The sequence below is a fragment of the Pelobates fuscus genome, chromosome 10, assembly GCF_036172605.1.
Source record: "Pelobates fuscus isolate aPelFus1 chromosome 10, aPelFus1.pri, whole genome shotgun sequence".
Classification (NCBI taxonomy): Eukaryota; Metazoa; Chordata; class Amphibia; order Anura; family Pelobatidae; genus Pelobates; species Pelobates fuscus.
The window spans coordinates 114,207,628-114,221,760 of NC_086326.1; the positions used below are offsets into that span (position 1 = coordinate 114,207,628).

Below are 14,133 nucleotides of genomic sequence, written 5' to 3' on the forward strand. Positions count from 1 at the left end.
AATATCTTTTGGATTTATATAAGTTGTTTGGTTATATACAATCTTAGATATCCGGGCATTAGCTTGCTGTTTCCTCAACTTATTAGTTAGCATCTTAGCAGTTTTATTCCCTCTACAGTAGAATCTCAGCTTTAATTTTTTTAATGTTATTTGCTGTTTTAATATTCAGACATTGTAAGATGTTTTTTTGAACTTCTACTATTCGTCTTCCTTTCTCCATTGTAGGATCTTCTTTATTATCTGCTGTAAGCTTATAGAGTTCAATATATAACTCTCCTAATTTTTTTTCTTTACTTTTAACTTCATGATTTAACTTTATGAGATAGCCTCTCATAACTGCTTTAAAGGAACACCACGTATTTAGATTTGATATCTGAGGGATCATTCTCCTTAAATAAACAGACTATCAATCTCTCCAATTTAGCCTTACAATTATTATTATACAGCAGATAATTATTTAATTTCCACATTGTATTGTTTCTAGCTGTCAGATTGTCTTTTATTACAAGGGGGAGGGAAGAGGAAAGAGGAAAGGTTTAGCTAGTCCTGATCTAGTGCAGCCTAACAGATTTGCCTGTTTGAGTGAAGATGTTGGGAGCATCAGTTCAGGAGTAGCTGTACTGCAGGAAGCTGTTCCTTCTAACAGCCGTGGGAACAGCCCCTCTAGTACAGGTGGGGTTGAGAGGGTAAGGAAGTCTAGACAGGTTGTGGTGGTAGGGGACTCTATTATTAAGAGAGTAGATAGGGTAATCTGCCACTCTGATCGACTCAACCGGACAGTTTGCTGTCTCCCGGGTGCTCGGGTCAGGCATGTTGCCGACAGAGTGAAGGGATTATTGGGAGAGGCTGGGGATGATCCAGCTGTCATGGTCCATATTGGTACCAATGACAAAGTCAGAGGAAAATGGAAGGTCCTAAAGAGTGAGTTCAGGGATCTAGGAAGTAAGCTAAAGAATAGGACCTCCAAGGTAATATTTTCAGAAATATTACCTGTGCCACGCGCTACAGCAGAAAGGCAGCAGGAGATTAGAGAGGTCAATGCGTGGCTGAAGTCTTGGTGCAGGAAAGAGGGTTTTGGGTTTTTAGAGCACTGGGCCATATTTGCCATTGGGTACAACCAGTATAGTCGTGATGGATTGCACCTAAACGGAAGAGGGTCTGCTGTGCTGGGGGATAGGATGGCTAGAAGGTTGGAGGAGATTTTAAACTAGTAGTAGGGGGGGAGGGTCAAAGCAATCTAGAAAATGGAGATAGGATAGAAATGAGATGGGCTTTAGCTCAGAACAAAGGGGGTGGAGATGGGGGGAGGGGGAAGCTCAGAACAGAGGAGGTATGTAATATTGATCATTCACAAAAAGTACAAATGACTCATGGTAATATTAAATGTATGCTTACTAATGCAAGGAGTCTATATAACAAAATGGGGGAACTAGAGGCAATAGCATACACTAAAAAACAGAAACATAGTGGGATGAGACACATGACTGGGCAGTTAACTTAAATGGGTACACGTTATTTAGGAAGGATAGGAAAAACAAGAAGGGTGGTGGGGTATGCTTGTATGTCAACCATGAGTCAAGTCAAATCTTAGGCATGTGGAGTGTGACAAGGAAAATGTGGAAGCTTTATGGGTAGATATCTGCTTGGGGCAAACAAAGGGAAATACGTTATTGGTTGGGATATGTTATAAACCACCAAATGTAAATATTAATGAGGATGAACTGCTGTTAGAGCAAATTGGTAAAGCTGCAAATCGGGGTTACATGTTAATTATTGGAGATTTTAATTACCCGGACATAAATTGGGATAGAGGGACTAGTACTTCAGCGAAGGGAATCCGGTTTTTGAATGTGTTAAATGACACCTCTATGTCACAACTGGTACAAGCACCAACTAGAAAGGATGCTTGTCTGGATCTCGTTATAACAAACAATGTTAATCTTTTAACCAACATTCAAGTAGGGGAGCATTTGGGAAATAGTGATCACAATATGGTAACTTTTGAAATAAACTCAAAAAAGCAAAAGCACGTGGGGTATATTAAAATGTATAATTTGAAAAAAAGCCAATTTTAATAAGATTAGCGCAGCTCTACAACATATCGACTGGCATAAACTCCTTAGTGATAAAAACACTGAGGATAAATGGAAACTATTCAAACAAATATTAGAAAGGTACATTACTCAGTATGTACCATTGGGTAATAAATATAAAAGAAACAAATTAAAACCAATGTGGCTTACTAGAGAAGTAAAACAAGAGATTAAAAAAAAGAAAAAGGGCTTTTAAAGCATTTAAATCGAACAAATCAGAGGCATCCTATATAAGATATAAGGAAGCCAATAATATTTCCAAAAAGGCAATTAAAGTGGCTAAACTAGAAAATGAGAAATTGATAGCCAAAGAATGCAAAACCAACCCCAAATGTTTTTTCAAGTACATTAATTCTAAAAAAACAAAAAATGAAAATGTAAGTACACTGAAAACAGAGATGGGTCTGTTAGTCAATGAAGACCAGGAAAAGGCAGAAATTGTAAATAACTTTTTTTCTTCAGTATTTATTAATGAGGATCCTATGGCAAGATATATGCAAATGATTGCTGCAACAAACTTGCAGATAACTTGTGATTGGATAACTCGAGACAAGGTGCTACAGCTATTAAAGAAAATGTATGTAAATAAAGCTCCGGGGCCTGACGGTATCCACCCACGAGTACTTAAGGAGCTAAGTGGAGAAATAAGTGAACCTCTGTATTTAATTTTTCTTTTGTTTCAGGTATTGTACCAGAGGATTGGAGGAAGGCAGATGTTGTTTCTATATTTAAAAAGGGTTCAAAATCCTTGCCTGGAAATTTATAGTGTTAACTTCTGTGACTGGGAAATTATTTGAACGGCTATTAAGGGATAATATTCAGGAATTCATTGGGAAGAACTGTGCTATTAGCAATAATCAGCATGGTTTTATGAAACATAGGTCATGTCAAACTAACCTAATTGCCTTCTACAAAGAAGTAAGTAGAAATATAGATCAGGGTGTTGCAGTGGATGTGATCTACTTGGATTTTGCCAAGGCATTTGATACAGTTCCTCACAATAGGTTAGTCTTCAAACTAAAAGAAATTGGTCTAGATGAATGTTCTTGTTCTTGGGTAGAACATTGGCTTAAGGATAGAGTACAACGAGTTGTCATAAATGGTAAATTTTCAAGCTGGACAAAAGTGGTAAGTGGTGTCCCTCAGGGTTCTGTTTTGGAACCGCTTCTATTTAACATATTTATAAATGATCTTGAAATGGGCATTGAAAGCCATGTATCAGTGTTTGCAGATGACACAAAACTTTGTAAAGTAATAAAATGTGAGCAGGATATTGCCTTGCTGCAGAGGGATTTGGATAGATTGGGGGACTGGGTACTAAAATGGCAGATGAAATTTAACGTAGAAAAATGCAAAGTTATGCACTTCGGGGTAAAGAATGCACAAGCAATGTACACCCTAAATGGTAGTGAACTAGGGATAACCACACACGATAAGGATTTGGGAATTGTTATAGACAATAAATTAGGTAACAATATGCAATGTCAATCTGCTGTTGCTAAGGCCAGTAAGGTTTTGTCATGTATAAATAGGGGCATAAATTCTCGAGATGAAAATATAATTTTGCCTCTTTATAAATCGCTGGTAAGACCACACCTTGAATATGCTGTGCAATTTTGGGCACCTGTTCTAAAGAAGGATATCATGGCACTAGAAAAAGTGCAGAGACGAGCTACAAAATTGATAAAAGGAATGGCGCATTTTAGTTATGAAGAAAGGTTAAAAAATTTAAATCGGTTTAGTTTGGAAAAGCGGCGCCTGAGAGGGGATATGATAACATTATACAAATATATTCGGGGCCAGTACAAACCATTATCTGGAAATCTATTTATAAACAGGGCTATACATAGGACACGAGGTCACACATTTAGGCTTGAAGAAAGGAGATTTCATCTAAGGCAAGGAAAATGTTTTTTTTACAGTAAGAGCAATAAGGATATGGAATTCTTTGCCCGAAGAGGTGGTTTTGTCAGAGTCTATACAGATGTTTAAACTGCAATTGGATAAATACTTGCAAAAACATAACATACAGGGATATAATTTCTAATTAGTGGGGTAATAGCTGCTTGATCCAAGGAGACATCTGACTGCTATTTTGGGGTCAAGAAGGAATTTTTTTCCTAGTTTGTTGCAAAATTGGAAGCGCTTCAGACTGGGTTTTTTGCCTTCTTTTGGATCAACAGCAAAAGCATATGTGAGGAAGGCTGAACTTGATGGACGCAAGTCTCTTTTCAGCTATTTAACTATGTAACTATGTAACACATACATGCTGTGATCTGACCATACATTTTCTACTATATTTATTTTTACTAAATTTTCTACTAAGTTTAAATTGCCCCAAATCATATAAATTCTTGAGTAGGTGAAATGAACTCTAGATAAATGAGTGTAGTCTCTTAATTCCGGATTTTGAAGATGACAGACATCAAATAGATCGAATTTATTCTTAGCATTAGACAATGAGCTAGCATTTTTAATTATTATATTATTCATGACACTCCCTTTCAGCAATTTTTTATCTTTTTGTTGGTCTACTACACAGTTGAAATCTCCTGCGACGATATATATCCCTGTTTTAACTAAATCGGCTTTATCTAGTATTTTCTTCAATTGGGGGACTGGGGCTATATTGGGCAGATATATATTGACTATAGTATATTTTACTTCATTTATCCGGCACACTAGAATCCTAAATCTTCCTTCCTTATCTAATTCCTGATAAAGTTTCTCCCACTTAACCCTATTCGAAATTATCATTGCTACTCCTTTTTTTTTTTTTTATCCTTCATAGATTAAGCCCTGAGCGTTTATAGACAGAAGCTTAACCATATTTTAGTCCTCTCATTCTATTTTTCCTCCTCCTGCCCTGGTGTGTGTTTTTTATAGGCAGGGCAGCTGTAACCAACACCTCCAATCTCATCTCATTGATTGGACTCCAGTTGGCTGACATCTCACTCCAATTAGCTCTTGGAGATGTCATTAGTCTAGGGGTTCACATACTTTTTCCACCTGCACTGTGAATGTTTACATGGTGTGTTCAATAAAAACATGGCAACATTTCATTCTTTGTGTGTTATTAGTTTAAGCAGACTGTGACTGTCTATTGTTGTGACTTAGATGATGATCAGATCACATTTTATGACCAATTTGTGCAGAAATCCATATCATTCCAAAGGGTTCACATACTTTTTCTTCCAACTGTAACTGTTGCTTTTAGCTGTCTATATTGTGTTAAACCACTGCCATATTGTATACTTATGTTATATCTAACTATTCCCTGAGTATTGTGGATGGAAAAGTTTTAAATAAAAACAGCAAGGAGAAAAATATAACTAAAAAAGGGACAAGTTTTAAATAAAAACAGCAAAGAAATAAAATATATATATAAGAAAAAGGGAAAAAGTTTTTAAATTAAAATAGCAAAGCGAAACTATAAATTAAAAAAGGGACAAAGTTATAAATAAAATCAGAAAAGATTAAAACTATCTATAAAAAAAGTAAACATAAATATATAATTAAAAAAATTTAAACCTGCTTTTTCACTTGGTATTAACCAATACCAACCACAGTCCACCAGTTCTCTGAGAAACTCCTGTTGTTTCAACTCCTACTTTAAAGAGACTACTTTAAATGGCCTACTTTCAAGCAAACTCCAGTGAGTAGAAATGCAGCCCAAGATGCAGGCTTTTAGTGTAGCTTTAAGAGAGGCTATTAAACCCTATAGTAGACCCATGGTTTGTAACATACGTGCTGATATGCATTCAAGTGTCTGAGATTGTAAATTGGCATCCTAATACATGTCTACATGTATTAGCATTAGCATCACATCAGCGGGTATCCTTAATAAGAAAGTGGATGAGAAAGAATAGCAGAGAACATAACCTTGATTTAGAGCAGAAAGGGAGAAAACTGTATATGATCTGCCATGTTGTTTTAGGCCAAAGCATATTCACTGAGCTTGGTCTCCAAGCAAGCGCCAAATTCTTGGATGTCTTTCCACAGTGAATCACCATTGGCACTGGAATATGGATGAGTTACTAGGTTAAAGTACAGGTAATACAGATTCATTGTAGACAAGCAGATATCCGCTTCGATGTCCAGTCTGTTTAACTGCTCTTGGGGGGAAAGCTGTAGTTTAACATTCCAATATGTTTTAGTAATAAATATTTTTGGATTACATAATAAAAGCTGAATGATGAAATGTCATACACTAGTATATCTTATTTATATAAAGCATATGCTGTTTTAGCACTGTTTGTGTTTTCTTACTCCCTTGTGACAATTCCTTTTAAATTCCTGACAATTTTGACTTTAGTAAATAGCCCTGTCATTGGTGATCACTGTCAGTGAGGTGGATGTGAGTCATGTCTATACGTAAGCATTGACTCATGAAAACCTGTTGGTATTTTTTTCAAGCAAAAATGTACCTGTCTGTTGGTTTTTATCGAGTTTAATTGCTGATTTTTGCAAACATTTTAATATCTGTACTGTTGTTTTTGTGGATAGCTATTGTATACTTTCTCTATATCACTGGAGGAATTGAGGATTGCTATTTGTCACACCCTTTAACTACCTGGTTTTAAATCAAAGTCTCTTAATGTATTTAATTTTTATTACAGGGTGGTGTGTTGGGTATTAAGATTGGTTGGATGTGTGATCTTGATAAGTCCTGGGACTTATGTCTTCCAAGTTACAGCTTTACCAGACTTGATGGTGTATCAGCCAAGAGCAATGTTTCACCGGGATACAATTTCAGGTAAGAAAACCTTTGAGAGGGTTTTATATATCGGGGTACACTTATATGAGTAGAAAAGAGACATCCATAGTTAAAGGGACACTATAGTCACACTATAGAACAACTACAGCTTAATGTTCTTTGTTCTGTTTAATATATTCATTCCCTTCAGGCTTTTAGCAGTTAACACTGTTTTTGTTTTGTTTTTCAGAGAAAAGGCAACCTTTGGCACACCAGATGTTTTGGACTACACCTCCCATGATGCATTGCCAGCATTATAGGTGTAAAGGCATTATGTGAAATGTTGTCCAAAACAACTGGAGTGTAGAAGGTTGCCTATCCCTGGCCTAGGGATATCTCTATTGGCCACTCATCAGATGGCTACTAGAGGTGCTTCCTGGGGCTATATTCAGTGTCTCCACCCTCTGCATGCACTGAACTTTCCTCAGATTCAATGCATCTCTATGAGGAGGTGCTGGTTGACCAGAATGGGCTTTGACTCTGCCCGTCGAGCTGATCTCCTTGGCTGACATCAGAATTGAAATGCTCAGCCAATCCAATTCCTACCTATGATTGGCTCAGATCACCTCTTCTGATGATATCAGCCAATTATGCAGATCAGGGGCAGAACCAGTAGCAGCATACTGGAATAAAGGTAAGATTTTACTATATTTAGGGGGCAAGGTGGGGCCAGTGGGGTCAGGTAGTGTTTTTAACACGATAGGGTCAGGAATACATGTTTGTGTTCCTGACCCTATAGTGTTCCTTTAACATGTACAAACATATAGTATATAATATATGATGAAATATTTACATCACTTGTTTCCATGCTGTTAATTGTTATTTGTGGTAGAATAGTATTCAGATGAGTGTGTGCTGCACAAGTCATATAGCCGCGTATTATCTTTAAATATGTATTTATTGTTCATTTGCATTTCAGGTTTGCAAGGTATTTCAAGAGTGCCAATGGTTCCGAGTTCCGGACTCTAGTGAAAGCTTATGGAATCAGAGTGGATGTTTTGGTTTACGGTAATGTAAGTTCAAAGAAAATTATTAACTGTTCAATCAAACATCTGCAGATATCAGATAATCTTGAAAGCCTAAAGGATTGCTGATGTAACCTTGGTTATCCAAAGTGTATTTTACCATCTGCAGTGCAACCGAAGGGCTATAATTTCTAACATTTAAACTTGCATACCAAATGCTGACATAACGCAGACAGAATTCTGCCTTCTGGAGCCACTACACATCCAATATGTGTTCACACAGCATTGCAACTCATCATGATTTTCATTCCGCAATTATCTAGGCTCCTTCAGCAACAGCTTGCTGTTGTATAGATTTTGGATCAAAAATATACTGGGCATTTAATCAACAAACACTGAATTGTAGCGAATTGCAACTCAAATTGCAAAGTTTAGGCAGTTTTAGAACTTAAAAAGGATTCAACAAAGCCATAGTCTATTGGTAGGCAACTTACAGCATTACAGATGTTGCAGACTAAATCTCCCTTGAAGCTCTTACAGCCATAATGCTGGCAAAGCATCAGAGGATATGTAGTCCACAACATTTGGAGTGCCGAAGGTTGCCTACCTCTGCTATGGACATTTACATGCCAATCTTCCTAGCCCACTTTCTGTGGTGGTGGTCATGGCAAGAGAGCTGGCTACAAAGTACAAGCGGTTGGTCGTCTCATGAAAGGACCTGCTTCCTCAAGGAAGACTATGCATAGAGTGCTACTGAAGCACTCTGTGCATGGTCCTTTTGCCCGGTCATTTCCTGCATCTTGAAATGTATCTGAACGGGACATATCAAAATACAGAACGTCTCTTTTCTAATCTTTTGGGGCTGGTCCATGATCAACAATAAGAGATTGTTATCTGCTGGTCAATGTGATTATCCAGATACTTTATATCTAGCTCAATTAGCTCAAGGTGAATTTATTGGATGGATATATGTACTTTTTGTGAACACCGTCTGCTAGTTCTATATTATTCCATAAGAAACAACAGAAGGTAAGCGCTAATTTATAAACACTATGTCGGTGGGCAGCAACCTTAAAGAAGGGAGTCCCTCTAACCCTTCAAAAAGACAGGGAGTAGTACAAAGGCAGAAAAGGCTGCGCCAATAAGGTAAAAGTCTCGCTAATGTAATTGGATAAAACAGGGTGCAATCCTCAGGAGTTGGTCATCAGAAAAAAATAAAAAATAAAAGTCTCACTATAAAACAGGATAAAATGGGGTGTGATCCTCAGGAGTTGATCCGTCAAGATGGTTAAAATATCCGTATACGTGGAGAGACAAAGGGAAATAAAAAAACAACCAATAGTGCAATACGCTAAAATCCAGGAATATTGTTTTTTTATTTTATTATATTGTATTTATTTATTTTAAATTATATTCTCCAATATTTTTCTTCACCACTCATGGTACATTACTAGAGTTAATCTAGTTGCTATTCTTTCTTTTTTTTTTACACATTTTCTGGCTTTTAGTGGGGGCCTGTTCTCCTTCTGAGTGGTGTTCTAATTCTCTATTTCCCTTTTTTTTTTTTCGTATTTGAGTATTTTAATAGTCAATCTAATTCACTTTCTCTTATCCTTGATTGCAAACAAAGGAGGGATCTGCACTCTCATAACACTGTACCTAGGCATGGCAAACCCCAATTCCATATAGTGAGAACAAAGTAGTCCAGGCACTCAGGGTCTTCATAAAGCAGCAAATTTATTTGCAAAACACGACAAATACAGCAACGTTTCAATCCCCAATAGGATCTTTGTCAAGCAGCTTGACAAAGATCCCATTGGGGATTGAAATGTTGCAATATTTGTTGTGTTTTCCAATAAATCTGCTGTTTCTCAATAAATCTGCCTCCTTTGTTTGCAAAGTTTGTTGGAGTACTTTATTTTCTCTTATCCTTGTTTTTTTTTTTTTAGACTGTTGGCACAAGTGAGTTACAACTTATCTATCTGAGTCTAATTCTTGCAATTTTGATTTGATTTACTATAATACGGTGTTTGGTGATTATACACACTATTTGAGGAGACACATCAGAGTGACAAACAAAAACAAAAGAGCTAAACAAACATCTATAAAAAGACAGAAATACAGTGGAAAGAGACACAGAGAATCACCTCAAACATTTACAGACAAATACAGATGTTGACTTTATGTGGTCATTGTGGAGTCCTGACTCCTATAAAAATAGTCACATTAAACTATGCAAGCTTCCTTGTCTTATCACTAGAGTTGAGCGGACACCTGGATGTTTGGGTCCGGCGGGTTCGGCAGAACTTTGAAAAAAAGTCCCCGAACCCCACTGAAGTCACAAAAATGGCTCTAAAAAACTCCTGGAAAGGGCTAGAAGGCTGCAAAGGGAAGTAAAATGGGGGTAAGAGTAGGACAAGTGCCCTGCAAACAAATGTGGATAGGGAAATCACTTAAAAATAACATAAAATAAGCAGCCGCTAAGTAGATAACTCCCTAATTCACACAGTATTATAGTAGTATAAATACCTAAATTGGTCTTTCAGCCACATTTACTAATACGAAGTAAAGATTACTTCGTATTGGTAAATTCAAGCCCGACTCGCTATACCGCGAGTAGGGGCATGTCTAGTAAACAGTGAGCAGCGGCGGGTGGGGGCCCTAAATAACAATAAGGGGGACCTAATGTCCTCCCCTTGGCCCCACCCCTGAGCGGTGGGTGGGGGCCATAAATAAAAATCCCCCCCCAGGTGACTAGGGGTCCCCAAACCCCTAGTCACCCTCTCCCCCGAAAAATTACCCCTACCTACCACCCTCATCCTAAAAATAATGAGGGGGGATCCTTGTCTAAATACCTGTAAAAACAAAAATAGACTTACCATTCGATGTCTTCTTTCTTCTAATATCTTCTTTTTCAGCCCCAAAAAAGGCCAAATAAAAATCCAGAATAACCGACACACTTTTAAAAAAAAAATCCTTCTTCACCCATGGAGGGCTCCGCGCAGACTGAGCTCTGCAGGGCGGGGGAAGGCTTATAAAGCTTTCCCCCACCCTGCAATTAGGCTCAGAGCATTCTGATTAGTGGATTTAAGCCATCCAATCAGAGTGCTCTGACAGGTAAATGAAGAGACTGACACAGAGCACTCTGATTGGTGAATTTCAATCAAAGTGCTTTGAGCCTAATTGCAGGGTCGGGCAAGCTTTATAAGCCTTCCCCCACCCTGCAGAGCTCAGTCTGTGCGGAACTCTCCATGGGTGAAGTATTTTTTTTTTTTTTTAAGTGCGTCGGTTATTCTGGATTTTTATTTTGCCTTTTTTGGGCCTGAAAAAAGATTTTAGAAGAAAGAAGACATCAAATGCTAAGTCTATTTTTTTTTTACAGGTATTTAGACAAGGGTCCCCCCTCATTATTTTTAGGATGAGGGGGGTAGGTAGGGGTAATTTTTTGGGGGTGAGGGGGGTGACTAGGGGTTTGGGGACCCCTAGTCACCTGGGGGGCGGGTTTTTATTAATGGCCCCCACCCACCGCGCAGGGGTGGGGGCCGGGAGGGAGGACATTAGGTCCCCCAACCAGTTTTTATTTATGGCCCCCACTCACCGCTCAGGGGTGGGGGCCAGGGGGGAGGACATTAGGTCCCCTCCCTTATTGTTATTCAGGGCTCCCACCCACTGCACAGGCACGTGGGCCAGGGGGGAGGACAGTAGGCCCCCTTTATTGGTATTTAGGGCCCCCACCCGCCACTCAGGGGTGAGGGACAGGGGGGGCAATAGGTCCCCCCTTTAGTTTAAAAGCCCCCCACTCGCGCGTCATGGGTGGGGGCTCAGGAGGGGGGAATTTTTTTGTTTTTTTTAACAGTGAGCAGCCACAGGCTGCTCACTGTTTAATAGACACGCCCCTACTCGCGGTATAGCGAGTAGGGGCATAATTTACTAATACTAAGTGACCAGCTTCTATAGAGGCTGGGTCACTTGCTGCACTGGCCAATCACAGCCATGCCATTAGGAGGCATGGCTGTGATGGCTTCTAAGGGCACACGAGTCAAACGCTTGTTGATTGGCTGCCCTGCATCATTAAATCACCGAACTCCAACCCGAACATACAGTGATATGTCCGTGTTCGGGTCCGGGGTCCAAAAAACGTAATGTTCGAGTTCACTCAACTCTACTTATCACATCAGAACAACTATGCTTTTGCAAACTGACCCAGATATTACATGTGAATGTGCTCTTCAGAATGTTATTTTAATATTATTATTCATTTTATAGTGGAAAGTGGAAACTTACATTTACAAACTGGACTGGTTCCAAAGCATATTTATTTGTGTATCTCTTTCATCCTAAGATTATTTCCCTTTCTGTGTTGCTGGTTGCAGACAGTTAACTCTTATGATGTATTTTGTATTTCTACTTTAGGCTGGGAAGTTTAACATCATCCCAACTCTTATCAATACTGTGGCAGCATTTACATCTGTGGGTGTGGTGAGTTATTTTGTCACCTCTGTCTGAAATATAATGTGGAGTTTTGCTGAATGCACATTATAAACAAGAGCACTGTTACATGCTGGTGAATTATTAAAGCAAACAAATGATGTAGAATTACAGTCTCTCTGAAATCTGGCGTGAGTGCAAGATGTTGAGCAAATTATTCATTTTTTTTAGTAAGACTTCATTTCTGCTTAGTCCATATATGGTAAATCTACTATTCTTGTATTGAAGAAGGGAAAAAAAAGATTCCAGACGTAGCTAGACAGCAAATTTGTTACCAAAAAGGCATGATAGAAAGAGTAATTATAAAAGTAGAGCAATCTACTTTACATAGGTTTCCAGAATGACTGCTCCAATTTTAGAACTTTGCCCCTGAATTATTCTTTATGGGAAATCCTCTATATTACATATGTTTGCAATATTAGAGTTGTGCAGCATTCGGCTTCAGGACAACTCCTACAAAACCCATGATCAGGTGATCATGCGCACATTGAAATGTTTATTACATAGTTACATGGTAGTCTAGGTTGGAAAAATACTTAGTCCATCAAGTTCAACCTTTAAAACACCAAATGGAATGCCACAAAAAGGGGAAACAATACCTCTAGACTACTACTAACTACTAACTACTAACAATACCTCAAATAGTATGCCATCATAGGGGTAATTTTCATTCTTGGGCTACCATAGGGTCATAAAGGCAACGTAAGCAATCTGGCGAATTTTAATGTGAAAAAAATGAAACACAAGCCTTATATTTGACGCTGTAATTTTTGAAAACACCATAAAACCTGTACATGAGGGGTACTGTTGTACTCGGGAGACTTCGCTGAACACAAATATTTGCCTCGCAAGGACGTATTTGCCTCGCAAGGACCTCACTCTCACATGACCGGGAGGGACCGGAGGAGGAAGATCTGCCGCGGGCGGGCTCCCTGGGAGTCCCCCCAACCGCGATCGCCGGCGTGGGACCACCGGCGACCGGGTAAGTTTAAAAAAAACGGCGGGCGTATATTTACGCCCTGCGGCGTTTAGAGCCGCTTTTAAAAGGACGTAAATATACGCCCGCCGGACTTAAAGGGTTAAACAGCAACCCTTACTTTTTCAGTGTCTGAGTTTTCAGCTGAGATTAACGATCAGCTCCTTACGTATTTTGCCACGGTTACTCACCTGATAGTACTAAACAGCCTTGCTGCTAATCAGGTAGCCTATTTAAGTAGCTAATCCCAGTACCTCCTTGCCCTTGCGTGGTTTCCTGTTCCCCAGAAGTCTCCTTGTTCCTGTGTTCCTGTTTGTTCCTGACTTCGGCCTTGTTCCTGACTTCGCTGATCTCAGTTCTCCTGATCCTGGCTCGTCTGACTACCCGCTCTGGTGACTGACCCCTGCTGGCCTCCTGGACTTTGCTTTTGGTTATTTCTTTATTTGTTATTTATTAATAAAGGTGTTTTTGCATCTAGTTGTGTCTCTGTCTGGTTCCTGGTCCCTAACATTACGCAAGGGCCACGTCCACGTCCTGTTCTGGTTGACAATCACGAGGAATATGAAATACACAACATCATTGACTCACGAGTCTTCAGAGGACAGATCCAAAACCGACAAACTAACAAGGCCTGAAAAAGAAGGCCCATCTGATTAAAGAGTATAAAAAGGGAGAGGTGGAAATGGGGGCTGCTTGGGCCAATTCATACTGCACACTAACTCATCCACTAAGCAGCAACTTCAAAACTTACAGATTTTATTAGGTTTTTTTTTTTGTTTTAACGTTGACTTTGTGGCAGGCTTATGCAATGTATGATTCATATACTGTAACTAAACCCCCTTTTTTTTTTGCCAA

General features: G+C 39.0%; 1 protein-coding gene across 1 annotated transcript in view; it reads left to right on the forward strand.

The window, feature by feature from the left end:
- Nucleotides 1–14,133, forward strand: part of P2RX3 (purinergic receptor P2X 3) — a 196,369-nt gene that overhangs the window by 142,105 nt on the left and 40,131 nt on the right. Inside the window, exons 8-10 of the mRNA XM_063434918.1 lie at nt 6,713–6,849; nt 7,769–7,862; nt 12,228–12,293. Coding sequence (XP_063290988.1) covers nt 6,713–6,849; nt 7,769–7,862; nt 12,228–12,293 — 297 coding nt within the window. The remainder of the gene's footprint in view (nt 1–6,712; nt 6,850–7,768; nt 7,863–12,227; nt 12,294–14,133) is intronic.